The 27,975-nt window shown below is 39.0% G+C and overlaps 2 protein-coding genes across 9 annotated transcripts; one reads left to right on the top strand and one right to left on the bottom strand.

Annotated features, from left to right (window-relative positions):
- The first annotated feature begins 595 nt into the window (after positions 1-595).
- wnk1a (WNK lysine deficient protein kinase 1a) lies at positions 596-21,284 on the top strand. 7 transcript variants are annotated; one of them, XM_027136151.2, is made up of 25 exons: positions 596-927; positions 3,077-4,171; positions 7,018-7,190; positions 7,536-7,756; positions 9,281-9,438; positions 10,095-10,183; positions 10,272-10,491; positions 10,608-10,899; positions 10,982-11,157; positions 11,274-11,354; positions 11,468-11,569; positions 12,952-13,044; positions 13,254-13,327; positions 13,537-13,681; positions 13,781-13,897; positions 14,377-14,490; positions 14,569-14,620; positions 14,727-14,867; positions 14,957-15,663; positions 15,766-15,864; positions 15,950-16,356; positions 16,447-16,646; positions 16,724-16,810; positions 16,921-17,090; positions 17,245-21,284. In XM_027136151.2, the coding sequence occupies exons 2-25, from the start codon at positions 3,428-3,430 to the stop codon at positions 17,530-17,532; spliced, it is 4,950 nt and encodes a 1,649-aa protein (XP_026991952.1). In that variant the 5' UTR covers positions 596-927; positions 3,077-3,427; the 3' UTR covers positions 17,533-21,284. The 7 variants fall into 7 exon arrangements, with proteins under 7 accessions (XP_026991952.1, XP_026991953.1, XP_026991949.1 ...); XM_027136152.2 differs by having other exon boundaries at positions 11,271-11,354; positions 16,727-16,810; XM_027136148.2 differs by having other exon boundaries at positions 11,271-11,354.
- Positions 21,285-21,684: 400 nt separating this feature from the next.
- On the bottom strand, positions 21,685-27,678 carry rad52 (RAD52 homolog, DNA repair protein). Of its 2 annotated transcripts, XM_027136156.2 has the most exons (11): positions 27,265-27,678; positions 26,258-26,359; positions 26,068-26,161; positions 25,351-25,418; positions 25,069-25,187; positions 24,585-24,660; positions 23,964-24,244; positions 23,469-23,647; positions 22,337-22,414; positions 21,983-22,228; positions 21,685-21,841 (listed from the first exon to the last, which is right to left on the bottom strand). In XM_027136156.2, exons 1-11 carry the CDS (start codon positions 27,322-27,324, stop codon positions 21,783-21,785), a joined length of 1,362 nt encoding a protein of 453 aa, XP_026991957.1. In that variant the 5' UTR covers positions 27,325-27,678; the 3' UTR covers positions 21,685-21,782. The 2 variants fall into 2 exon arrangements, with proteins under 2 accessions (XP_026991957.1, XP_026991958.1); XM_027136157.2 differs by lacking the exon at positions 22,337-22,414 and having other exon boundaries at positions 27,265-27,677.
- Positions 27,679-27,975: the final 297 nt, after the last annotated feature.

Raw genomic sequence — 27,975 nt, 5'->3', positions numbered from 1 at the left:
TACGTTAAATGTACATAAAATGGTGTTTATATGATATCTTAACAAGGGAATGAGAGTAGATACTGTTTAAACAAATTAGCAAATTATCACAAGAAATAAACTATAGAACGCTAATAACCATTAATCGTGTTTTCCCGCTTTGATTTTCAGGTAATTTATTCGTCAAATATAAATATTCTGAAAATATTTTGAAGATAAACTAAACTCTAAACTCTGTTACTGTTGTAAATTCTCAAACATGTCAGGAAAGATGGTTCTCAGACAGTTTTGACACGATTTCATGTCTTTTAGGGTTATCTTTAAAAAAAAAAAAAAAAAAAAAAAAAGGAAATGTCATTTAGGCCTGGAATCAGACACACCTCTTGAGAGACAGCTGTAGATGACATCATTCCCTTATTTACCTCAAATTGAGAAAGATTAATGTTTCGAAATGTATATAAAAAAAACTTGGTCATATTTAATAAAGTTTTGCGTATCTATGTGTTTATCTACGTATTTTAAAAATCGTCATTCTTGTTCCTTTGTTGTGGTTGCTAATTGTGTTGGTACATTTCCAGTATGTTGTCGTGTTATGCTGTTTCCGTGCAGCAGGGGGCGCTACACTGCGTTAAAATGTTATTTTGGGCTGTCTCGGGGGAAGAGAGAGGAGAATGCGGATTGTTCTTTTGCCGGCTGTGGTTTATGGTATCGGACTGAGATGGAAAAACTATAAAACGCCTATTTATGCCGCCATAATTCCAAATGAAGTCCGTCGAGTGGAAATCGTTCGATTTACTGACGCTGTAATATGGAACGTTGACACGTTTGTGTTGTCATGTACACTTGAATAGAACCGGAATGGAATCCCGAGCTTGTGGTCGCATTTTATTAAGACCGTGGTACTGACTTATTTGCGTCGGTTTCTTCGTTGATCTCCATCTGAACGAGGTAATTAAACTGATAAAGACCTATAACAAAGAATCCGCGTGCATAACCTCAAGTCTCGCGAGAAGCCGCGAGGTTTTTAGCACTTTGACATTCGAACTTTGTAATTCTGCCTTTGGGTCTCTGTCGCCTGTTTACGGCGAAAGTGAACAGACCTGCCGGCTATATGGTTGATCTGTACTGATTAAAGAGGTATCCTGATACGGTAAATTAACTGTAAACGCGTGCAGTCGTAGCAGTTTGACTTAAAAACACAAGTCGTTTCAGACGTCGTGTCGAACCCGACAGTTAGCTTAGTGGCTAACGGAGTTTTGTTGGCTCGCGCGCGGCTTTCAGAGAAACTGGAGATAATCGAGGATGACGATGCAAGTCTTTTGGGTTAGTCTTAATTTCAATATATCTCATTTTAACCGTGTGAAAAACGAATCTGTGTCTCGTAACCGTGTGTATCACGTGTATAATCACGACATTCCGTGTCTCTATGTTTCCAGTTAGCAGCTCTAGCGGTTGGTGTTAGCATTAGCATTAGCCAGCTCGCGTTATAGGGGACCAGTAAAGAAAAGCCAAGGCAGTATTGAATTCGTGTACTATATTATTAACAATATATATTGATGTATGTTTGTATATTTTCATGACAATCGTGTAGTGAATAAAACGGTGGCTTAAACATGAGCGGTTAGTGATAGTCATTCATTGAATGCTAGCCGTTAGCTAGGAGTGCGAGTCTAATTAGCGAGTCTGGCCAAACTCATAGCAGTCAGATGGTTAATATTGGTTAGGTAAATAAATGTTTATTATGACCACCCGGTTCAGTTTGACCTTTATTGGTGATCGTATTTAAGCGAATGAAGATCTAGGAAATAGAAGTTTTTTAGCCACCACATCCGCTAAGTACATGTCTGTGGATTTGTGATTGCTAGTGTTCTCTAACAGCTGATTCATGTGTCTGCTTCACTAAATGTCTGTGTCCAACCTTTTTGCAGTTAACGTTAGCATTTTTATAATGACTGGTTATTTCATGAAGCTTTCAAATGTCGTTCGACACTAGTTGCTAAGTTCCAATCAAGTGTCATTACTTTTTTAAAACCCGAGGTGACACTTTGTCATGAAAATGATTTTGTCGTCTAATAGCCTTTCAGTGTGTTTTAAGACTTTGAAAAATAGCTAAGCTGTTCTTCTCCTGTACCTTATTTTTTGACATGTGACACTTTTTTGACAACTCACTGTACTTCATTCCTCGACAGATCTTGTCTGGCTCTGTTCTCATATCTTGTGATAGATGCATTTTATGTGAGGATTGTATTTATTTATTTATTTATTTAAGTATTATTTGGATGTATGAGTTTTTCAGACATCAGTGAAGTCATATTGCCAGAGGACATCCGAGTAATTATGAGCTGTTAACAGTTTAAGTGATATCTATATAAATCACAGATGGGTGTGTTTTCTGTTTATGCTTTGTCGTCACACAAATTCAGTGTCTACTTACACCTTGCTTTAATTCAAAGTGTCTGTTTCATTGTTTGTTATAAGTGCTTGTCTTAGGGCCACGGTTAATCATTAGGGCACATGACTACAACATATGTGCCTGTTTTTGAAACTCATCTAAGATCCCCATTTAAAGAATTCCTCTATTTTATTGTTCCGAGTTATTATGCTCTGCCAATAAATTTATTTATTTTTTGTTTGTTTTGGGTAACAGCCAATAGAAAAGAGTTTGTGCTTCCTAGTAAGTTGATACTGAAGAAAAATGTGCCAAAATTCTCTCGTGTTGTTTTATCAGCATACATCTTTATAAACATGTCAGTTCTGACCATGTCTCATATGAAATTAATATTCACACCGATTGTTCTGTAAAAGGGAAAAAAGAAAATATGTTGTAATTTGTTTAAATACAGTAACACACAGTCTATAAATAATAATACCCTGACAGATTCGGATTACGTCTGATATCCCAGAGATACTACAGTTCTAATTGAATTACTTAACTTCTTTTGTTAAACTAAACCAGTTTGAATAGGGTTTTGCTTGCTTAGTCTTGGTCTCCCTAAAGCAGTAATAAGAAAAGCACTGTGTTATTAAAAAAAAAGTACTGCACACTTATGTAGTAATATGTTTTTTAAACACTAAATTGTATTTTGTTTTGTTACAGTGAAACAGAAGCTAGGATCATATTTGGAACCTTGTGCAACCTTGTGGCTTACAACTGCAAATCAAGTATTACAGCCTGGCCTTTTCATGTCACACCTTATGTTGAACGAACACTACCTACATTTTGGCATACAATGGATGACCATAGTTTAACAGTTTTTGTGCTAGTCTGTGAACTGTTCACTCCCTGCTTCATTTATAGTGCTCTTCCAGTGCGTTTCTCAAGCCCTTTAGTCCATAAGAGCATTGACTTTATTTGAGCAATCCCCAAAAAACTTTAGGCTTTTTCAGTATATTTATTTAAGTATATGGAAGTTATCTAGGTCTGTCTCCTCACTCTGTGAGTGGAGTTATGTCTGAAAGTTTTAGAGAAAAGATGGTCAAGTTCCTGTCCCCTGCTTCAAAGAACTCCAATGGCTCCAATTCAGACACACAGTTGGGTGAACGGATTGGTCCGGAAGTCCGCCGTAGGCACCACACCATGGAGCGGGACTCGAAAGCTGAGCATCGATTTTTTCGGCGCAGTGTTATTTGTGACTCGAATGCCACGGCTTTGGAACTTCCTAGCAAAATTGTTTTCCTGAATGCACCACTGGAGTTTTCAACTGCACCCACTGATCCTAACGCAGATGAAATCAAAATCACATCTCAGACTGAGAGCACTACGCAGACTGATGTTCCAAATGTTGTTGTGAATGTGGAGGGAGATAAAGATGGCATCCAAGAGCAGATAGTTGCAGAGCAGAGGCCGGTCGTGTCAGCCTGTCCGGTTGTGGAGACGAAGCAAGAACCATGTCTGGATCCAAACAGCAAGACATCAGAGCAGGAGTTAGGCAGTAGCGTAGGCACAAAACAGGAAAATGATAAGGAGGAAGATGAAGACAAGGTGAAGGCTCGTGTAGAGGCAGGGCAACAGCGAGAGGCTGAGAAGAAGGACCAAGAGGACATAGAGGAGGTGGAGACGAAGGCTGTTGGAACTTCGCCCGATGGACGATTTTTGAAGTTTGACATTGAGATTGGACGTGGTTCATTCAAGACTGTGTATAAAGGATTGGATACGGAGACAACAGTGGAGGTGGCATGGTGTGAATTGCAGGTAAGTCGTTTGTTTTATTTTTTTAATGTGTTAAATGAATGGCACATTTTAAAATATCAGTCTACTTTTCAAGTATTTATTCATTTTTAAGGCTGTTTACTCCTACATAATTTTATGTATCTTACTACTACCACCTGGCAAATTGTAGCTCAGTCTTTCTTTCTTGATGGCACCCGAAATCAACTGTGTTTAACATTTATTTTCTGTAGTTTTACTGGAAATGGAGACCATTAATCACAGAACTATATAATGCTGATACTGCAAGCTTGATTCATCAGATAAGTGCTCAAGTAACACTGCAGACCACAGGGCAATATCCTGCTGCTGGAAACATCAGCTTGTGACCCACTTGTTGCTATTTGCCTTTATTGACTTCCTGTTTCCTCCTTTCGTTTTAGAAGGTCTAACAGAGGAAATGTAATAGACACTTGCGAGAAGTTGTGCTTTGTGAATGCAACACACTAGTGCACATTGAGAAATTGGGTCAGAGTCTCTTCTCATCGACATGAACAGCAGATCTGTGGCTTGTTATGGCTTGCCTTTGCCCTCACTGCCCCTCCTTCTAATTGCTGTTGCTGCTGGGTAATGACAGGCCAATGCATGTGGTCACGTGAGCTGCATCTCTGCTGCAAAGAGCCTTCAGGTCGAGCCAGTTTGGAAAATGTGCTGAAACAAAAGCTGCAGTATCTATTTCACTCTCACTCTTTTTTTACATGTTCTCTCACACTCTGCTTTCTCTGAGGTTCTTATTTCTTGCACACACTCATCTTTTCTTCCCCTCCCACTCTCTTTCAGACTTTTTTTTTGTTCGACGTGTCATTTTGTCTACCATTTCCTTTTATATGCAGCATAAAAGTGCACTAAAATAAATAAACATGAGCACCAGTATGCAAAATAGATGAACTGCTTGTGCAAAGCACTGGCATGCTTCCATCTCATAACTCGTATCTCACATGACACGTTTGAATAATATTTAAGTCTGAACCCTGAAAAAGTTTATAAACAGTTTCACTTCTGTTGTGTTTTGGAGAAGTGATTTTTGTGCTGTCAAAGCAGTTTGACTTTTAAATAGCTACTGAAAATTAATGTGAAGATATTCCTTATGTTTATAAAATAAATCATTTTGCAACAGTAGAATTGCCTTGATTAAAAAACCAAACAAAAATGAGCTGTTCCTGTATTCCAGTGTGTTATGTTGATCTGAATTTTATTAAAGGTGCCTTATCTGGTTCTAAGAAAGTATATAACGGCACCTTGAGCTTATCCATATTAAGCTTATTGTACATGTTTTAAAAAAGTTAAATATTACTAACTTTTGAATAAAAAGTATTTGAATAAACATGAACATTAATGCACAAAAAATCATTTGCCAGAGAACTGCAATTTTATACAGAATGAAAATTAATTTTCAGGTTTGTTTTATTTACCCATGAGCCTGCTATTGAACATGATCATATTTAAAAGATGGCCTGTTTGGTTATTCTGCACGATTTGATTTAAGAACAGATTAACTACTTAATAATCAGTGATTGCAAGCATCTGGAGTCCGTGACAAAATACAAAGACAAAATACAGACCAATGCAGCTCAAATGTGCTGTATTGAATAGACACATTCAGTGCTGGTCAAGCAGGGAAAAGACATTGGAGTTTCTTTTGGACCATTTACAATTCTAAGACCGAGCTCCTGTTTGGCACAGCAGAAAAGCCTTTGGTGGACCAGGTCTAGGAAGCAAACGGCTGTGCTTTCTGGGTGTGAGGGATGGCATTACTCTCTCTCCCTTATCAATCTCAGTGACGCTAGACCAACATGTACATCTGTGAGGTCATATTGAAGTGGAAGTTGGTGGATTTCTAATTGTATATTTGCAATGCGTTAGTGTACAGTACTTTTAATGTTTACATCCGATTGCTTGTTTTTTGTAAATCTTTGCTTATGCGCTTTATTTTTATAAACTTTGATATATTTATGCTTCTTCCCTATTATTACTATGCACCATCACACCAAGACAAATTCCTGTACATGTATACTGTACAGTACCTGGCAATAAACCTAGTTCTGATTCTGATACTGATTCTGATAGCACTTTTCTCTGAGTATGTTACACTGCCCTCTGTTGCATGAGCAGCATTTCTAAAGTGTAATGTAATGGTTGGCTTCATGTGCCCATCATGCATAGTTATTAGCTGTTGTTATAAGGAGAAGCTTGGTGGTGGGTAGGAATTGGCAAATGATCCAATAAATGGAAACGTGCAAATCTTTTTTTTTTTTTTTTTTTCTTCCTCCAAGTTAAAACCTGTACAAATTCCTCTTTTTTAATCAACACTGGTGATCGGCCCAGCAGCATTCCAAGGCTACAAGCTGAGGAGCTTTTCACATGCACATATTATTTCATGGCTGCTTCTGTGGACTACAAATGTCTGTAGATGTCAGCAGGACATGGTGTAAAGTTGAGCCCTCTCTCCACCGGTTTCCGCTCCCAGCATGCCCACATCTGCATTGTTTTTCCCCGCACTCGGTTGTTTATCACCATCTTTACAATGGCTTTAATGTTCTGCTTGTAAAATAAAGACAGGGAATGATGATTTGGGGGATGGTGCTTTTGGAAGATCTCCAGAAGCTGGAAGTTTCTCATTCTGGAATTGTGGGTAATTTCATGGTGAAAATTGGGTCATAAGGGATTGCTTAGAGTTGGTGGAAATTTAGCACTATTTCAAGCATGGTTACATTATTCAGATATTTTATCTGTGCCAGACCACATACAGTATTGTTGGTAGTATTTGTTTAACATTGCCAATGTATTAGACAATTATACACTTATCTTGCAATGTTTAAAATTCCTTCCAGGACCGTAAGTTGTCCAAGTCAGAGCGACAACGCTTCAAGGAAGAAGCAGGTATGCTGAAGGGCTTGCAGCACCCCAACATTGTGCGCTTCTATGATTCCTGGGAAGCTCCCTGCAAAGGAAAGAAATGTATAGTGCTTGTGACGGAGCTTATGACATCTGGCACCCTAAAGACGTAAGTGCACAATAATTCGTGTTCTCTCTAGACTAGAAATAATTTGGCAGGAAGAATAAATTCTTATGGGCATGTGGTAGCCTAGTGGCTAAAGCAATCGGAAGGTTGTAAGTTCGATCCCAGGTCCACCAAGCTGCCACTGTTTGGCTCCTGAGCAAGGCCCTAAACCATCAATTGCTCAGTTGGATAATGAGATATTGTAAGTCGCTCTGGATAAGGGCGTCTGCCAAATGATGTAAATGAAATAAATATTATGTTGTCAGTGTGTCGTCAGCATCCTTGGTTTAAAAAAAATATAAAAAATCCAGATTTCCCATGCTGATGGTGGCATGTTTTGGTCCGCAGGTACCTGAAGCGGTTTAAGGAGATGAAGATTAAAGTCCTAAGAAGTTGGTGTCGACAAATACTGAAAGGGCTTCACTTCCTTCATACAAGGTCTCCTCCTATCATCCACCGTGACCTCAAGTGTGACAACATCTTCATCACTGGGCCCACCGGATCTGTTAAGATCGGTGACCTAGGCCTTGCTACTCTCAAGAGGGCTTCTTTTGCCAAGAGTGTGATAGGTACGACCCTTTAAACTACGATACACAATTTCTTTGTTCTTTTTTCTGTCAACTCGCTTTGCGGGTTTGTTGCCAGGAAGAAGAAAATTTGTCCTCTTCTGAAGTTTCTTTCTCTTCTTTGGCTTCTATAAGTGTGATTTTAACATTGTGGTGCGAAGTCAGACCACAGTGTTTCTGTGAGCCCCCAAACCACAGCAAACCAGGGCCCCTGCTTCTCGCTCACGCTGTCTCTCCACACGGGATTCCTTTCCCTCTTCTAGGTCCAAAATTGTTTTGTTAATCATATTATCCTCGGTGTTTTAAGAGGCCCTTATTTCAGGTTCCTCCAGAGAGTAAGTAGTTTCTTAACTCTCTTTTTGTCAGTGATGTGCGTAGTTGTATTGTGGCTTGTCTGCAGGCAAACCTGATCATGGCAAAGGGATAGCACAAAAGCTAGAGGTGAGCCCTGGGCTTTCAGGTACCGTTCTGAATGATCTTTGTCCTGTGGTTTGGATATTGGTGGTCTGTTTCTTCAATGAATTACGTGATGTTGATGCTAATAACTGTCATTTTTCTTTTTCAAGGGTAGATCTTCTGTTTTGAATTTTTTTTTCTTTCAGTGTGTTAAGATCCAAGCTTTAATCTCTCTCCTCATTTCCTCTCAATTATAGACTTAGAGTCCATTTATCATTTTAGGAAACTTTAGACTCTAACCTCAGATCTCCCTTATTCTACTTTAAGGATTATTTAGTGTACTGCGGTAAATGCAGAAAATGGGCCTGGTAAGTCAACCAGTACAAAGTGACACATTACAAATCTAAATCAATTCCAAATATAAGTTTTTCTGTGTGAGGTCTTTGTTTTATTGGCAGTTTTTTTTACTGCATAAACTAGTGTGCAGAACCGCACTAATCAGTGACTAGCTATGGAATATTTTATGCTTAGCATTTTTTATTTGCTCTTCCTTCTTACAGGCATCAGAAAGGTAAGTACATTTAGGGGGATTTGCAACAGGGTAACATTTGTACATAAGAGTTCTTTCCATAGCTTGGATTTTAGCTTCCTGTAAAATTATCAGTCCTGGGCTATTGACTGACCATTGACTCACCCCCCAATATTTCCTAGTAATCTGTTTGGCTAACACTTAACATTGTCTTAAACCTGGCTTTTGTAAACATCATTAAATGCCTAACACCTTTACTGTAATGCCCAGTCACCCCTTCTGTAGACTGAGCTTGAATTCTTTGGTCAGTCCAGGCCTTTTGGTAGGTTCTGTACTCTAGTTTTGTTTCCATAGCTCTGCCCTAAAGGCCTTACACTGAGAAACTTGGGCTTCTTATCATGACGGTGTAACTGAGAACAGTTTATCCCCCCCCTCCTCCTCTTTTTCGCTTTCTATCCCTTTTTCGCTCTTCCTTCTCCCTCTCTCTTTTCTCACAGGATTTGGAGGAGGTCCACTTCACCTTCCTCTTTCCTCTTCCAAAGGGAGGGTGTTATAGGGAAATGAGAGAGAGAGAGAGTTCTGAACCGTTCTTTTGATTTAAGGTACCCCTGAGTTCATGGCGCCTGAGATGTATGAGGAGAAGTATGACGAGTCAGTGGATGTCTATGCCTTTGGGATGTGTATGCTGGAGATGGCTACTTCTGAGTACCCGTACTCCGAGTGCCAGAATGCGGCACAGATCTATCGCAGAGTGACCAGCGTAAGTGCTCAACTTTTTGCTGGAAGAGAGGGCCATGTGAGCTCGCCCTCCTCCCCTCTCCTTCGCTCCATTCTTATAAATCTTCCCCTTTTTGGCCTTTTATGAGGCATTTTCTTCACTCTTTTTTTCCCCCCTCTATGAGTGGTAAGTTGTGTTTTCAAGAATTCCAGTATAGGTACGTGCATCACCATATACCGAAACCCAAAGTGACCTCAATATGCACATTTTCTTAGTGGGTCTTCAGAACAGGTTATATAATTTTTTTTATATTATAAAAATTATATACACACACATACAAAATCAGGTAAAATAGTGGTAATAAAATGTTTCAAAACTTTTTATAAATGAAATAAATATCTAAAGCAATAAATTGTACAGAAGATACCAGTAGAGAAGTGATTGCAACCAGAAATATTCTGTCTATTACCACTTGTAGCCTACATAAACTAAATGCTTTCATTTAAAATGCCGGTACTGGAAAATGGTTCAACATGTACATTGTTTGTAATGTACATATAGTATTATTTGACTTAATATTTAAAGTGACATCGTAGACGATTTATTAACATAAAAGGTAGTAGTTAGTAGTATTCTGAGTTTGATTCTGTTTGCAGGCTCCGTATGATTTGGATGCTTTCTGTGTTCTGATTTTATAGGGAGTGAAGCCTGCCAGTTTCGATAAGGTAGCCTTTCCTGAAGTCAAAGAAATCATCGAAGGATGTATTCGTCAAAACAAAGACGAGAGGTTTGTTGAACAAATTCACAACAACTGAACTCTTCTTAAAGCAAGTTTTATGTCTCTTTCTTACATGTCTTTTTTTTCCTTCTTCCAGATATTCCATCAAGGACCTGCTGAACCACGCCTTTTTTCAGGAAGAAACAGGGGTTCGTGTTGAGCTTGCTGAAGAGGACGATGGTGAAATGGTGGCTATCAAACTATGGCTGCGCATTGAGGATGTTAAGAAGCTCAAAGGGAAATACAAGGATAACGAGGCCATTGAATTTTCCTTTGACCTCCTCAAAGATGTCCCAGAGGATGTGGCACAGGAGATGGTAGAAAAACTCATTGCACCTACTGTTTTCTCCCCTCAGTGACTTCTCTTTATGGTTTAGCCTTCTAGTTTCCCAGGAAAAAAGTTTTTGTTTTTTATTTCTTAATTACTTTTCAGGTTGACTCAGGCTATGTGTGTGAGGGTGATCATAAGACCATAGCCAAGGCTGTGAAGGACCGTGTGGCTCTGATCTGTAGGAAGAGGGAACAGCGGAAGCTTGTACGGGAAGAACAGGAGAAGAGGAAGCAGGAAGAGGAAAGGGGTCAGCAGCCTCCCAGTGAGCCAATTCCTGCTGACTCCTCCACCACAAAGCCTCATACTTCGACTTCGACATCAGTTCCCATAGAGACAGAGGAGCCAGAGGGGGATCAGCACCACCTGCAACAGCAGCCTGGAGTGTCTGTTTCATGTAAGCAATATAGTAAAATAATTGTATTACGTCATTTGTAATGGCTGGGTCATGATCTATTATTTATTTGTATATCCTACAGCTGTAGGTGGTATAGAGGGCCAGTATTCACTGATTGCATCAGAGTCTCATCCTGTTCAGCCAGTGCTGCCTTCTTATAGCTCTATGCAGCCTGAGCAACACCCTCAGACCTCTGCCACACAACACAGCACTCATTCCCAACTTCCTCAGCAGCATGCTGTCCACCTACATGGTCTGGTGGGTCATTATTGAGATTGTTTGTTAGTTTTTCAGCAGGATTATACACCATTGTAAATAATCAGTTATTTGCAAAGCTTGGTTTTTGGTTTCATGTCTGTTGTTTTATTTAGCAGCCACAGGTTCCATCCTCACAAGGAAGCAGTACCCAACCTTTGATTCCTGTATCTCATACTGAATATATTGCTCCACAACAGGTACTCATCAAGTCTGCAGACACTCTGATACTGAACATGTATTGCTCAGATTTGAGAGAATTAGATTTCAAACACCAACCATCTGTTTTTTTTTTGTTGTTGTTGGCTGGCAGACCACTTCTGTTCAGCCTAGCACCTCCCAACAGCCTAACCAGCCCCCGATGGACACCACACCACAGAGTTCAACTCATCCTCCAACACCACACAGTTCTCAGGTGACCCAGGTACACCTCAGGCCATTCTCACTGCACATTTAGAATCCAAAATCTTAGAGTTGTAAATGTTTCCCTTTCATTATCAGAGACACCTGGAATAAACACACTAACCATAAAACAACCTGGTTATGATGGTTACCTGATGGTAATCGTTATGATGCACAACCACACCAGTGTTAGTCTTTATGGTAGAAGTACTTAGATTAATCTCTCTATCTAAACAAGAACATCTTACAGTTGGTACAAAATTCAGCTGCTAGAATTCTGACTAGGTCCAGTGCAAGGGAGCACATCACACCTATCCTGGAAAAATTGCACTGGCTTCCTGTTAGTTTTCGTATTGATTTTTTAAAATTCTCATGTTCAGTTATAAGGCCTTGAATAATTTGTCCCCTCAATATTTGTGAGAGCTGTTGACCCCCTACATTCCTACACATGCTCTATGCTCTTCCGAAGCTGGTCTTCTAACTGTCCAAACAACACGGCTAAAACTATGGGTGATCGGGCTTTTTTTTTTTCTTTGGCTCCCAAATTGTAGAATTCCCTGCCCTCAGAGATTAGGAATGCAGAATCCCTGGGTGTTTTTAAATCCCACCTTAAAACTGTTATTTATTGGCTTTTTATTTTTCATATGGTTAGTTTTAGTGCCTGTATTGTTGTGTGTATCTTTTTATTTTTTATCTTTTTATGTCAAGCGCTTTGAGATGCTACTTTTAAAGGCGCTATACAAAAGTTATTATTAAAATTATCATCATAATCACTATCTATTATGCCTGAAAACCATTCCATTTAAAGATTTTTCCCATGTTATATAAAGTCATAGCACTACAAAAAAGCATTACGTTCTGTTTGTGCCGGTTTCCTATGTTACTGTGTGGCACCAAAAAAACCCAGATTCAACTGGGAATTTTTGGTAGTTCACCAGTAGCTACTGAAAAGATGCATTTCCAGTTTTCTTGTGCTGAAGGTTTTGGTACTTCAACTTGTCCCTTAGTGTAGGTGCTTTCTCTACTTTCACCTACATATAAAAGCCATTTAACTTCTGCTTACATAGTCCTAAATTTCCCTACATTTCTCAGTGTTCCTCTTTTCTTTTTGATGCCATAATTCATACTCATTTTATGTGCTAGAACTGGAACTTCATATTTCACTGGAACTTCATATTTGACATCTTCCCACATGTGTGTTCTTTTCCATTAAATTCTTATGCATTAACAAAAACAGTCGACAGAGTCATAACTCTTACGTCTGTGTTCTTATCTTCATTCTTCTATACTCATTAAACATGCCATAACTTCTTCAGCTTTTTTTATCACTAACTTCTTCATTCTTCTCGTGTTTTTTGAATTCCCAACCTCTCTTTCTTCCATGCTGGCTGCCAGATATGGCCAAATCAACTCAGCCCTCCTGTTTTCTCTCCACCTCCAAATGCCGAACATCTGTATTTCTTATATCAGGGCTCTCTGTTACTCCGGGTGCGTAGTAGAAGGGTCTGTTTTCCACCAAAAAAAAAAAGCCTGCCATCTTTCCTTCAAGCTTTCATTTGAAAAGTTAATAGTTAGAGGACTGGTCTATAAAGTATTTAAATCTACCCGTGTCTTACAAGTAGCTAATGAGTTTATTCAATTTGTGATAACCTGATAAATGGTTAAGGTAAATTTAAGAATGTTGCTTTTTATTTTAGGCTCCTCTAAGTGTTTCCCAGTCTCCAGATCAGCCTCAAACACAGTCCTTGCTGATTCCACCATCTACAGAGAGGTATGTCTTAAGGAAAACAGGTTTAAAGGTTAACTTTTTTTTTTTTTTTTTTAAACCCAAAGCTAGTCATGCTTCAATGCTAAATGCCATCTGGAATGTTTTATGCATTATCTGCATTTATTATTCATTATGTATTGGCTGTATGTTTTGAAGTTTTTGGCTCCATCTGAGTAACCTATCTGAGATATTGCTGTTATTCTTTATTTCAGTGGCCTGTCAGATGCAGCTTCAGGGTTGAGCGATGGGAATGAGAGCAAGCAGGAGGCTGGTTCCACAAAGCGCCACCAGCGTCGCTCAGTCCGTAGCCGTTCACGTCAAGACAAGTCTGCCAAGCCCAAGCTTGTTGTGCTTAATGTAAGAGATATCAAGTTCTTTTTGCTGTTAGTAGATTTTCTAGGAAATGTTACCTTCTCAAATCCCTTATCATGTTTGTGTATGTAATTTGTGTTTTAGATTTCCAATATTGGTGACCGAGTGGCTGAATGCCAGCTAGAAACCCACAACAGGAAAATGGTGACGTTTAAGTTTGATCTGGATGGAGACAACCCTGAAGAAATTGCACACATCATGGTAGCCTTTTTTTTCTTTTCAGCGGTCATCACTGTAAAAATATGGAGTTGTTCATTTGTTTTTCTTTCCTTAATGTCTCGTCGTAGTCCTTAATTTGTACTCGTAAGTACAAATAGTGCCAGACTAGTGCAAAATTCACAGAAATTCTGTAATCCCTTTAACCTATTTTAAGTATATACGGGGGGAAGTATGTTTGACCACAATGTCTTTGTGCTAAAATTAAAAGTGTGGAGGGAAATTAATATAAAGAAATTAATGAAATACATCAGTGTAGTACTTCCGTTATGACCTGAAAACATTGTTTTGCTCGTCACAATTTTTTCTGATCTCTGCTCAATCCCTTATTGATTATGATAGTTTTCTGATTATAATTCACTTTTCATTTCCATCAAGTTGGACTTCCCTCAACAATTTCAACTGTATTTATTGGCAATATGCAATACGATTAGGTTAAAAAAATAATTTTGCTGTGCATTCAGGTCGAGAGTAACTTCATTCTGGAGAGTGAGCGGGAGTCTTTTATAGATCAGGTGCAAGAGGTTATAGACATGGCAGATGAGAAAAGAGAAGCTGCTAAAGACGGCTATTCTCAGGTAACGAAAACTCAATTTTAACCAACACTCATGGTAACAAGTATGGGCAAGTTTATTAACATTCAGTGTTCAATATAGGTGATAAATGATGCAAAACAAGTACCTGATCTATCGAGTCCAATTCTGCCAGGTAAGCACAATTTATCAGAAGTTTTTAGATGAGCATTTATATTGTATCACAACTTTCTTTTAACAATGACTTTTTATTATTTTTTATTATCTACTTTTCTTAACAGGCCTGCCACCCAGCATGGCTGCACAGGTGGTGCACTCAGCAGGGCGGCGTTTCATTGTCAGCCCTGTACCAGAATCCCGACTTCGAGAGTCATTTTTTGGCCCTCCATCAGCTAGCACATCATTTGGAGATGAACTAGCAGGTGAGTCATTTCTTCTGAAAAAGAGACGAGGATCTTGCATTGGTATGCAATATGCATTTGACTGAGCTACTTTTTTCCCCTCATTTTAGTGTCTGATCCTGCCCCAGCTAACTATACACAACCGGGGCAAACCATTCTGTCTCCCAACACCAGTCAGCCCTCAGTATTACCCCCTCAACCTGTATACCCAGGCTCAGTTGCAGTTGCTCAAAGCACCTCTGTAAATGTGCCTGTTGGTTCCACTTCCCCACCTACTTCTGCTCAGATACCCCAAACAGGCAGGATATCTCCTTCCCTTGCCCCATCAGATCAGCCCATTACTCCGCGTCGTACCTCCCTTCCCACTCCAACTATTCCCTACCAGCTTCCTGAGAGCATAGCTGTTCCAACCTCCACTGCAGAACAGCTGACTCCTGGCCCCAGTTCTACCCCCACACCTATACCTGTAGTTGTTGGGGAGAGTGAGGGGGAGATGCAGGGAAAATCACCAGGCATCGAGGATATCCAGGCACTGGACAAGAAGCTTCGTTCTCTATTCCATGATCAGAGTTCGTCCTCTGGCTCCTCAGCCCAGCCTGATCCATCAGATGTGGCCCCTACCTCCTCACCTCCCAACACCATCAGTTCTCCACCGCCTGGTCTGGCATCGACTGCAGGCCATGTGACACCATCTAGCTTGTCTTTGAGCTCCAGTGGGAACTTTGCTCCTGGCATGTTTGCCTCTCAAAGCCAAGGAGTTTCAGTTACTGTACAGGTGCAAACTAGTCAAGTTGATACTGGTGTAGCAAGACTGCAGGTAGGCACTGTTGTCGCTTTCAGGATTATGCTGGTGTCTTTGTTATGATGCATTATTTTTAACTGATTTTTATTCGGTTTTTTTTTCTTCCTCATCACTTAGAATTCTGTTATTGGACCCCAAGACTGCCCGACCACTGTAGAGAACAACCAACCAGTGATGCCATCAACTAGTGAAGGTTTCAGACGTGGTCGATTTCAGGTAGTGAGAAACAATCCTGTCTTTTGGTTAATTAAACTTTTCGACAGTCAGATATAAAGAGGCTTTTTAAATAATCTTCATTTAGGTTTCTGTGTCCACCGATGAAGCCATGGAAAGTGCCTCTTGCCAGATTACTATGCCGTCATCTTCATCTATAACTACTTCTTCGTCTACATCCTCAACATCCTCAGCAGGCTCAAGCCCTGAAAATACTGTTCATAAGTATCAAACCCTGCCAAGCCCTGGGCATGACCCTTCTTCTGCACCTACTCCTTTTCCTGCTACTACGTTTGGGCGCTTTCAGGTGACCTCAGATGTCAAAGTTGGACGTTTCTCAGTTACTCCAGCTGCAAAAGAGGATGCAGACACAAAAGAAGAGGACGATGTTGGTGTATCCACAGTCCAACCTAACTCCCAATGCTTCTTGAGCAGCGATGACTCTGAGCCAGAGGATGAAGCCTTTAAGAAAGCGATCAGACAGCTCAGGGAGAGGTAGGGGGAGTTCAGAGAATCTTCAGATTTTTAATCCTTCTGATCCTTTTGATTCTGTATTTTGTTCACCATTTTTCCCCCTTCTAACAGGCATATGACTGAGATCCAGGCCTTGCAGTCTAAGCAAAAGAAGGAGATTGATGTGCTGTATGCAAAGATGGGCAAAATGCGTCCCTCTATAGCGGCATCCTCCCCTATAGCTCTGGCAGGAGGCAGACGTAGGCTCACCAAAAGCAAGAGCAACAAATCCAGCCGCAGTGGCAGCATCCACAGCAGTCCTCATCAGCAAGGTATACCAAGTTAATTTTACACTAGATAGTCAATGCAAAACTCCTCTGTTTTTGAAAATCCTTTCCTGCGTTTGTAGTAGATAGACGAAACAAACAGGCTTCAGTCAGACAGTTGACAGAAGGACAGCTTCCGGATTCACTTGCTCAGGATGTTCAGTCAGAAGGTAAATGTTTTCATTATTTTTTGAGGGGTTGTTGAACCTGTATTTCTTATTAATCACAGTACTCATTTTTTTGTGGTGGTTTTTTTTTTTTTTTTGGCTGACCATTATAGGGCCCACCATGACAAATAAAGAAGAAAATGTGTCAAGTCAAGCTGCTAACCTTCCACGAAAAGGCACATTTACAGATGACCTCCACCAGCTGGTGGATGATTTTGCTCGGGACGCCATGAGCCACTCACAGGTCAAGAAGAATAGTAAACAAAATTCACAAAGCCTTGATGTAAGCAGCATTAACCACATTTCACATTTAATAGTTGTATAAAGTCTTTACATTGTAATTGTAAACATTATGAATTAGTCTTTTTGATATCTGTAAAATGCTTTACCTTTTTAAACTTGGGATTATTTTGTGAGCAGACTTTTTTCTTTTATAGACAATTCCTCGCAAGTTCTCTGCACCAGGACAGCTGTGCTCCATGGGTGGTCCTATATGTGCTCCTTGCTCCAACACTTCAACTGGAAGGAAAGGTTCATTGTGCTTGACATCCCAGCAGCACACCTACCCTTGTGCCCCTTATGTTCACACACAGTGGCCAGCAGCAAATGCAACAGGCTTGTTACAGCCTACAGCCACAAATGCTCTCCAGCCAGGGTTCCCTGCAGGAGCTCCCAAAGCAGGAAATAATGGTGGAAACAATGTGCGGACCAATCACACAAGCTGAAATAAAGGGATGTCACAAGGCACATGGATTTAACTTAATTGTTGTCTGTGAATGGTTTTCAATCACCTATAACCAAATTTTAGTTCCAGACTAGACTTAATCTCTGTCTAGCAAACCACCTTTACAGGAGGCAGCACAGTAAACAGGAATATACGCTGAAACCTCTGAAGCTAGTCTCTATTTGAATCTGTGGGGGAAATGTAAGTAGACTGTTTACAGTAAACAGCAGCTAGAAAGCCTGTGAGGGTCTCATTCTGTGACTTGGTTAGTATTGTTGTGATTTTTTTTCCAGAGAAGACCAGGAGACTTGGATTTCCTTGTACAGTAGTCTTTATTGTAGAGACACGATGAACACGAGTCTTCAAGTCAGAACGTACTGGCACGGGCGCTGCAGTCATTAAGTCTGACTTAAAGTTGTAATGCATTGTAATTATACACATTTTAGGGGCAGTCCCATCAGATTGAAACAAAACACTCGGGTGACAACCAAAGCATGGAAATGTGTAATCACCCACCCTTAATCTCATTAACATGAGTCGTACTCAGACCCCTTCATTATCATAGGAATGAGTTCACCTCTTATGCTCGGCATTCCTTCGTGGCTCAGACTTTAAAACAAATGGCCACCTTAAACAATGTGACAAATGGTACAAAGAGACAGGTGATGTCCTGAATTACATTGCCCTTTCCTTTCGTATTAATGTGAGACAGGAACCACAAGCCTGATATAAAGTTTGAATTTCACTAGCATTGTCATTTGATTTGGCTTCTACATGATACACAAATGTATACTAGAAATAAAACAAGGACTTAATTATTATCCCACAATTACCCATTTGAGAGTTCTAATAACTCTCAGAAAAGATTTGTCAGTAATAACATATAAGTCCTGCTCAGTTTTCTATTTACAAAATTTCTCTGGCCTGAGTACTTTAACATAGAGCCAGTATTTTTGCAACTTTGAGAAATACTTTTCTTTTTTTTTTTGGTGTCCCTTAATGTGATTAATAGTTCTTTGTTGTTTTCTGGAGTCCAAAGCTTATTCAGTGCACATTGTAGCTTGATATATGATGTTGATTTTGTCTTCAGGTAAATGAAGACAGGAAGAATTGTTGTTGTCTGCCAGTCCTGAGCTGTAGTTCTGCAGATGTCTTCAAATGTCGGTGCTTTGGTGCAACTGTTGCCTTGGTTGTCAGTGTTTTCCAGTCCTTGTATCTGTACAAGTGGTCTGTGTGTGCTAGTCTATCCCTGCAGGTGGGGGAACTACTTTACAGTGTGAGACATGGGTCCAAGTTCCTTTTCCTTTACATAGTAGCATTCTGCCAACTTCCTTCACTACTTCCCCTTAAAATGTGTCCTGTTTGCTCTCTCTACTTGACCTGATTCTTGTGGCCTAAATGGACAATGAAGATTCCACTTCATTGCAAGCATTCAGGCATTTTTTTCTCTCAATTTATCTACAACTACCAAGACATCAGTCTTTCCCTTACATGGGAGCATTGAGATGTAATTTATTTGTAAGTGTCTACAAGGCCCTGGTGGAGCTGGCTTTTTCCACACGGCTAGGGACTCTGGCCCAGTCAATCTTTGGCCCAATAATATTCTTCAGTATCCTAAGGACCCCTTCTCGAAACTCATCTTTGCTGGCATGTTTGAAATCAGAAGTATTCACAGTAATTTCTAAACAATTCTTCCCTGATCAACGGAGGATAACACACATTTTTAACTCCTTCCTGACAAAGTAGAGGATAACCATGTGTACTGGTCTGTAGGTTCTTTGGATAGAGTGACACTCACTTTGCAATGTTTTGAGTAAGTTTGGTGAGATGAGAAGCTCTGTCTGGGTCACGGCACCATCTGTTGTGAACTTTTTGCAGAGAAGACCAGGAGACTTGGATTTCCTTGTAGTCTTTCTAGTAGACACACAAGGCAGAACGTACTGGCACGGGCGCTGCAGTCATCAAGTCATGTTGCAATTACACACATTTTAAGGGTTAGTCCCATCAGATTGTCACCCGAGTGTTTTGTTTCTATCAAAGCATTAAAGGATGTAACAGCCCCACACCAAATCCTGGAATTTCACCCACCCTTAATCCCATTAACATGAATGAGTTCACCTCCTTTACTTGGCATTCCTTCTTGTCTCAGACCGTGAAACAAATGGCCACCTTAAACAATGGGACAAATGTCAATATATCAGAGGGATGTGTTATAGGGCAATATGACTCTGGGCCTTACAGGGTGGATGTGTACAAATTTACAACAGTGCTAGATTAAGACAAAACTAAAGCTTAAATGGCCTTAATTACTAAGCGTTGGTCTCTTTAAATGGAGATGCATGGATGTCATGCTTTATAATGTAAAAAAGTTCTTAGTATGCAGCTAAATGGTAAACATTTTCTTAAGCAGCTTGCCGTTTAGCTTAAATGTGTCCTTATCTACACTGTATAGTAATTAAAACCAGCGTGATTAGTTTGGATTATAAATGCTGCCAGTACAAATCTTCTGTACCTAAGATAGACCGCAATAAATGGGATGAATAAAGTAAGTTTGTGGCAAAAGAAAAGCAAAGAAAGTTTGTGAAGCAAAGAAAAGCTTTGGTTTGGTTGTAACCGAGATTCAGGTTTAAATCATAACGTTATTGCATAGTCATGTAGTGAGGGACCTGCTTGTTTTTAGATTTCAAAACGTTAAATGTTTATCAAAAAAAAATCTTCAATCTTAGAATTTGACCTAAAACAGATGTGCAATATATGAAGGTTAAAGCAGGGTGATGGAGCACTTGACAAACCTTTACACCTTTTTCCATTCTAAGTATTTGCATTGTGACTTTTGTATGTGATTGTATTTGACTATATCAACTCCTACTGTAACTAGATGGATGTATCGAGGGCATGTGGGTTGTAGGCGTTCTGCAGTGGCTACAGCCTGTAGCTTTCTGCAGACCCCTGGACTGCATGCTTATGGGGTGCCTTCTTAAATGATTTTGTTGTGCTAGCCGATGCACAGGTATCCCCTATATAATGCATTTTCTCTCAATCTATTTGTCATAGTCCACACTGGCTATTACTATAGTGCTCAAATTGGTAGAAAGTTCTCTTGGATGAAAAATCAATCACCGTATATAGATATGTTGCTGTGAAGTTAAATTAACAATATATCTAAAAATTCACTTTCTGCAGATTACAGTATTGCACAATTTGTCTTTATACTCTCAATACCACTCTCCTAAACATGATTATTATACTAAGCCACAAACACAGTGCCATTCCCAAACAGAAGTGATTTTCTCTCACCTCTGAAATGATTCGCTCGACTTCTCTAGAGAAGGAAAAACGTTACTGCAATGCAGAATATGCACCGTTTTAAAAGGTTAAGCAGGCTCTGGAGGCTAATGTTACTTTTGATACTTGAGTGCAGAAATTTTTCTAAACCTTTTCTTTAATCATATTTTCAAAACCACTTGTTTGGTCACAACTGTTTTTAAAGTACCACTCTCACATCTCACACAAATCCAGCTATAATACTTGCATTGTTCTCAATACTGCATGTGTTCAACCCGGGAATATTTCACCTGTTTATTAAATCAGCATTAAACTTTTAGGTTAGAAAAAAGGTAATATTGCTAAAGCATTGATTCTCAGTTTTGTTTCAAGTCTTTTTTGGTGATTATATTGATGGTTGTGTTAATCTTGTTTTTTTTTTTAAAGTGTATATACACCAGAGATGAATTAAAACATTTTGGAAATGTTTTGGAATCTGGTCTTTAGTTTCTCACCACACAATGCCATAATTTTACAAAGCCAACAAGTTTAGAATAATTCTCTATACCGTTATACTATTATATACCCTCATCAGTTAATTTTAATAGAAACACTTGCCATTGTGCAAATCAGCCAATCATGGGACACACTGTATTTTAAGTTCAGAAGAATTGGTTAAAAAAAACAACAATTCTATGGAATGAAATGCGTTAAAAAAAAAGTGTCAGCAGAGCGCAACTACAATAACTAAACTACAACTGGATGGGCTACATCTGCCTCAAGACCACATCTGGTTCTGCTGTCAGTTGGAGACAAGGGTTTGAGGTGGTAGTCACTGAAGCCTATTTCCAGTACAATGATTTACATAAGAAATTTTCATGTCTAGAAATTTTTTTGAACAACGTTAAATATTTATTAATACCAACAATTCTGTACAAATAACAAAATGCAATAAATTAAATTCAAAAACCATAAAATGTCATAGGTTCAAGGCTCAAGCTTCCTTTTCTTCATGTACTGCCCTTGTCGGTATGGACTCTGCAGACCTGTAGGATTTAAGAATTTTTGCACATGGTTTTGCACAAGTTATATCATTTAAAGAAATTATTTTCCTTATAAAGTACACAGTTAATTCCCTTATTATTGCTCCTTCTCAGTCACTTATCCCTTGTATAGATTAGCCTTACCTGTTCCTACAGCGGTATTCAGGGCTGCTGAGTTATTGTGCCTATAGTTTGTGGGTCCTCCTTGCCCCTGATTGTCATGCGACCTAAACGATGGCCTTAATGTAGTGGCTCTCTGAGGAGTTTTACTACGCGTCACCATTGTGTGCTCACTCGGTGTAGCAGGACGAGGCAGCCCTGACGATTCCCTCGCTGGGTCCTCAAGCATTTCGATGCCATCCAGAGTAAAGTCCCATAACTCTGGGTCATCTGAGGAAAAGGTTTGGCCAGTTAGGGAAATTACCTTAGACACTAATTTTCACTGCAGTTCTGCAACCATGAAAAGGAAGATGAAGTCTTCATACTGCAAACTCTTACCGGTCATACATTCCTCCTTCTTGACCAATGTTTCATTCCCAGAAGGTGTGCTATGGTTAATGGGGCCCAAAGCCTGGCCTAAGGAGACAGTACTGCTATAAACAAGGCAGTTTCCCCCTTCACATACAACCACTGGCACAAATGGGAACCAAAGAGAATTTAGGATTGAAGCTAGTTCCCAAACAAACCAAGAGAAGATAGCAGTAATGCCAAAATTAAACTTTGAGTCACCTGTATCAAGAATTACTGCCATCTCTCAAAGCTTTTAAACACAGTGCATGTTAGTGACACCTGGTGGTCAAAGGATGGAGGGCAATTATATTATTACATCTACAGTAAGTGCATGCTTCTGATGATTTTGAGCTACAGTAATTAACTTTGTGCTCCAAGTTTAAAGGGTTTTGATATCTGAATAGAATAATGGCAAAAAGGTAACACTACACAGTGTCAGACCTAATAATTTCACTTGTAATATCAATATCAATCATGTTTATGGTAAAACAGATCAAGCATCAGTAGTTTTTCAAAGCCTGATGCTTTTGTCACTGCTTTTATTAATAACAGTACTTACCTATTGTATACGGGCAAAAAAATAGATAAAGACTACAGTGACTGACAACGAGAAACAAAGATTTTGCATATGTTGTACTATTGTTCATCATAATACAGTGAAATGGAAATCAACTAAAGACTTTATAACTGCTCTAAAGCCAAGCACTCAATTTTATTGCCAAAAAGTAGTAAATTATTGTTTGTCTAGATTTGGAAATTTAGATGTTTGTTTTGGTTAAGAAATTAAACTGCAAAATTTTACAGCACCACCAAACCAGACTAGAGATTTGTTTTATTTTCACTGTGTTTCTTGAAGGGTTTCTGTCATAACACAGGATGCTTCAAGCCCCACCTCTCAAATTTCCCTAAGAAAGTACCAGAGACCACACAGACTAGAAGCTTTAATACTGGATAATGAGGGATTATATAATCATAGCTAATGAGGGATAAAACAAATAATTGCAGTGAAAAAGCCCTTAGGTCTATCAACCCAAAGTAATACTGATTCAATAACCCGTAATTCCTAAAATCCGTACATCACTCTTAGGTGATAAGCCATTGGTGGATTTCTTTGTTGTACCTGTGTTAGTATTAGATGCTATGGGTTCAGTCTTCGGTTGCACGTTGTCTTGCTGCATCTTCCTTGCCTCCATTTCTTGTCTGAACTTTTGCTGCAGCTGCTGCTGCCTCAGCTTCCTCTGCTGCTTAGAGTCCAGTGCAGGGTCAAAGCAGGACAAATCGGCCATGTCCGTAGATGATCTGACCACAGAGACAGAGTGACTGCGTCAGCACACTGGATTTTACAAACAACAAGAGCAGCTGCATAACTGGTGTGGTTTAAACCAACATTTCATTGCGGTGTTGCTTCGGCAGGATGCCTTGTGTGTTACGCCTTATGTAAATCTGAACCGTTGTATATTCTGTCATGTAATTTGAATGTGCTGTTTAATTAAAATGGGATGTAACAATATTCAAAACGTGTCATATTACTTTGTTTTACATGATGCAATTTTTTATTTATTAATGAATAAAAACAACATTTGACTGGCTTCATGAGGGTTGAGGATTATGTTACCTGGACATGTAAGTGGACCTGTTTTCACAGTCCTTTTGAGCTGAGTTGTTGACTGAATGAGCAGTCATATTTGGGACTGGGTCCCTGGAGCTCACAGTGTTCTGAGGCTTTTCAACCACTGGCTGGATTCTAGTCTGTACTGACGGAGAGTTCAGTACTGCTTCAGCTGAATTACTGAAAGCCTTGGAGTCAGTGCGGGACAGGCAATTGTAGCGAGCCTTCTCCACCGCCGGCTCGTTGTCGCTGCGCTTTGTCTTTTGTGGGTCTAAAGGTGAAAGGGGCTGCAAGAGCAGAAAACTAATCAGTAACTGCATTTTCACTTCTGGATTTCACACATGCCTGTCATTTCCTTCTGCTAGGTGAAGATAATTAGAGGAGGTTGGTATTACGCAAAAGAACATGAAAGTGTGTCATCACTTGCCATGGTCATCGATGTACACAGTTGTGGAAAGTTTGGTTTATTTTATATAACAATAAAGGATAAGTAAAGCAAAGCAACTACTTTATAGGAAAGAATGAACATGTTGAATGAAACATTTTCCATAGCATAAGTGACAAAAAAACTGAAAAACCGAAAATTCTGTGAAATTGTGAAACAATGAAGTTCAAAGGGTTGCTGACCTTCTTGGGAATCTTGTTGATTGCGATCAGATACTCCTTGTTAAGGATGCAGTTTCCAAGAGCATTTCCAAAGCACCTAAAAGTTAATATCCTCTGAGTGTAATACAAATCATTCCAACATAAATGCACTGTGTTAAAATATATTTAGCTAATAATCTGGACTTAAAACATTTTAATATCATACTCCAGTGCTTTTGCACATCATCTTGATCTGCTGCATGCAAGTGTGCAAAAATGTTATTTAAGAAAAGTATTTGCAAGTTTTTGTGTTTGTGTAGGTAACACAGAGACAAATCCTGTCTGAAAATAAAGATTTAGAGCCAAATCTAAAAATACATGTTCAAAATTCATGATAATGTTCTTTGTTCTTTTCTCACCTCGGGTAATTATGCCGATATTCCTTTTTGTGGTAATGATGTACACACTACAGATGAAGTAGAAAAACACTGGAGTTTTCGTTTAAAAACAGAAATCATGTGATTACTTTAGCGCTCGTTTCAGCCCATCTGTAACAGCCTCTTTTCTGGCCTTCTCCAGAGACAGCGCTTTGGACTTGAGCCCCTCACTTACTCCGTAACCCACGTCTTCATGGAATGAACCATCCTGAGACAAAGACATGCACCTCACATACTGGACATACCATTAAACTGATATTCCACTCATTAAAGAATAACCTACACTGGTCCTTACGTAGATACATTTAGACGCTACTTGTGTTTATTATGCACAGTTAATTAACTAAAATATTTTTTTACAGCTCTCTTACCTTTAATTGAACTTTCACAAATGCACTGACGCCAACGTAAAATTTCCCATTAATCAGATCCACAAAATCTGCACAGAGTGAAGAGTGTTAGAAGCATGTTGCTTAATGTGTCTGCATAATAACAACATTAATGATAAATACTTATAGTCTTTGTTTTTTCCAGCAACATTTTTCTTGATCAGGATTATGAGATATTGTGATTACTCAATACTATATGGCCAAATGTTTTTGTACACCTGACCATGTGTCTCATTCCCCTTTTAATTCCCCCTATACTGTTATAATAAGCACCACGCTTCTGGGAAGGCTTTCTTCTAGACTTTGGAGTGTGGCTGTGGGAATTTGTCTTCAATAAGTTACAAGAGCATTAGTGAGGTCAGGCACTGATGCCAGGAGTGCAGGCCGCTGAGTTTCCCAAGACTTTTCCTACTAAATCTTTGGCAACCCATGTCTTCATTGAGATGTGTGCACAGGGGCATTGTCATGCTGAAACTGGTTTGGACCTCATAGTTCCAGTAATGGGAAATTGTAATGTTACAGCTAAATAATTACTCTACCATTAATCTTGTGTATGACAACTCTTATTCAGAATGTAATAATAATGTCCATTACAACAACATTTATATTTGTAAGTTAATAAGGACAGTAAAATCAAATTGGTTGAGGCAACACAGTAAAACTATTCACACAGTAAGTGTCTGATTACATTGTCCTTACCAACATTTTGTTGAGAAATTGAGTGAGACCAGCCATTGTAGCCAAACATTTCATTAGCCAGACTGATGACCTTGTGGCCCTCAATGTAACATACCTACATACAGACAGAAAATATTTAGACAAACTACAAAATTGAAACAAAAAACATCATACTAGGATATAATAACAAGTATGAAATAAGTCTCCTTACCTTTTGTCCGCCTCCTGCCTGCCGAGTACTAATGTACTCGGGACCGAGCTTCTGTCGAAGAGCGTTCTGTATGGCCTGGTACTCCTCAGCAGTGTAGCGGTACTGAAACAACATCATTATCATTATCAAGAAGTCAAGTCAAGTCAAGAAGCTTTTTATTGTCACACTTTCTACAACTTATACTGAACAGTTTAATATCAATGATTATTAAATTTGGACATGGTGCGGTGCTTCAGTCAGACAATTTCAGGGTTATGTCCTGTATTGCAGATTCAGGGTTACGTCCTGTATTGTAAGTAATACATCCTGATTTTCCCCTAGGTAGGTAGGTAGGTAGGTAGGTGTTTGGGTTGGTTGGTTGGTTGGTTGTGTATTGTTCCCTGTGATAGACTGGTGTGTTCCTGTCATGTGTCCAGTGTTCACAGGACTGGCTTTGGTTGCCCCACCACCTTGACCAAGATAAACTGGAACTCATGGACAAGTAGATAGACTAGAATCTATCAAAGGATGCATCTGTGTATGGATGTATGAATGAACGGATAATTGAAAATCCATGGATGGATAAATGAATGAATATAATATACGTATCATACAATGCCAAAGTCTTAAGACATATCATACATCTACATTACACAGTATTATCTTTCTAAAACACCAAAGCTGTAGACGAATCACACAAATTTAGACACACTGTTAATGCATTATATTTGCACATTATAGTTTTAAACAATAATGTGCAAATATAATGCATTAACAGTGTATTATATTTGCACATTATTGTTTAAAACTATATAATGTGCAAATATAATACACTGTTAATGCATTATATTTGCACATTATATTTGCACATTTTAAACAATAATGTGCAAATATAATGCATTAACAGTGTATTATATTTGCACATTATATAGTTTTAAACAATAATGTGCAAATATAATACACTGTTAATGCATTATATTTGCACATTATTGTTTAAAACTATATAACTAGACATGTACAGTACATACCTGTCCAAAACACATGCTGGCTGCCTGCTTTTTGTCTCCTTTTTCACTACAGTGTTCCATGTGTAGCTGCGTTTACTAACGACTTAAATGATGCATACAGCAGTCAGATTACATATGGTTTATTTTACACGCTTTATTGTTAGACGGCGGCTGCCATATTGGACAATAATTAATGAGCTAGTTAGAGTTAGCTTCCATTCTGATTAGCTTCTCCTGCTGAGAAAGTTGTCAGAGTTTAACAAGAAAGTCGGTAAATTATATTCTTTGACATGAATTCGAATATGCAGTTTAATCCTATTTTAATTCTTAAAAATTATATTTTTATTATTTGAATATTTTTAGTTCCCGCCTTGAGGAAAACAACAGCTGCTCGTGCCTATCCGCGCGTAATACGTCATACGTTTATTGGCTGAGTCCCAAATAACCCAGAACTCATTTAAAAGTGCACCAAGTATTTAACAATGGGTTAGGGACCCTATCTAGTGCACTTATTTTCTACATGGCGCCATTTGGAATTCAACCAATATGGCTGAACAACTGTATTAGTGGGCATTATATTTCTGTTTATTTTATTTTATCTTGTTTTATTTTTATTATTTTTTAATTACAATAAAATTATAAAATATTTTTCCTTGAAATGTAGTTCTAGCTAATTAGCTTGAACTAAAACAGCTTAAACAGTCACTGATAATACAGTCTATATATTTACAT

Source organism: Tachysurus fulvidraco, chromosome 17 (genome assembly GCF_022655615.1).
Source record: "Tachysurus fulvidraco isolate hzauxx_2018 chromosome 17, HZAU_PFXX_2.0, whole genome shotgun sequence".
NCBI lineage: Eukaryota > Metazoa > Chordata > Actinopteri > Siluriformes > Bagridae > Tachysurus > Tachysurus fulvidraco.
The sequence above is the reverse complement of the archived record's forward strand: the minus strand, read 5'-3'. Positions and strand labels throughout refer to the sequence as shown.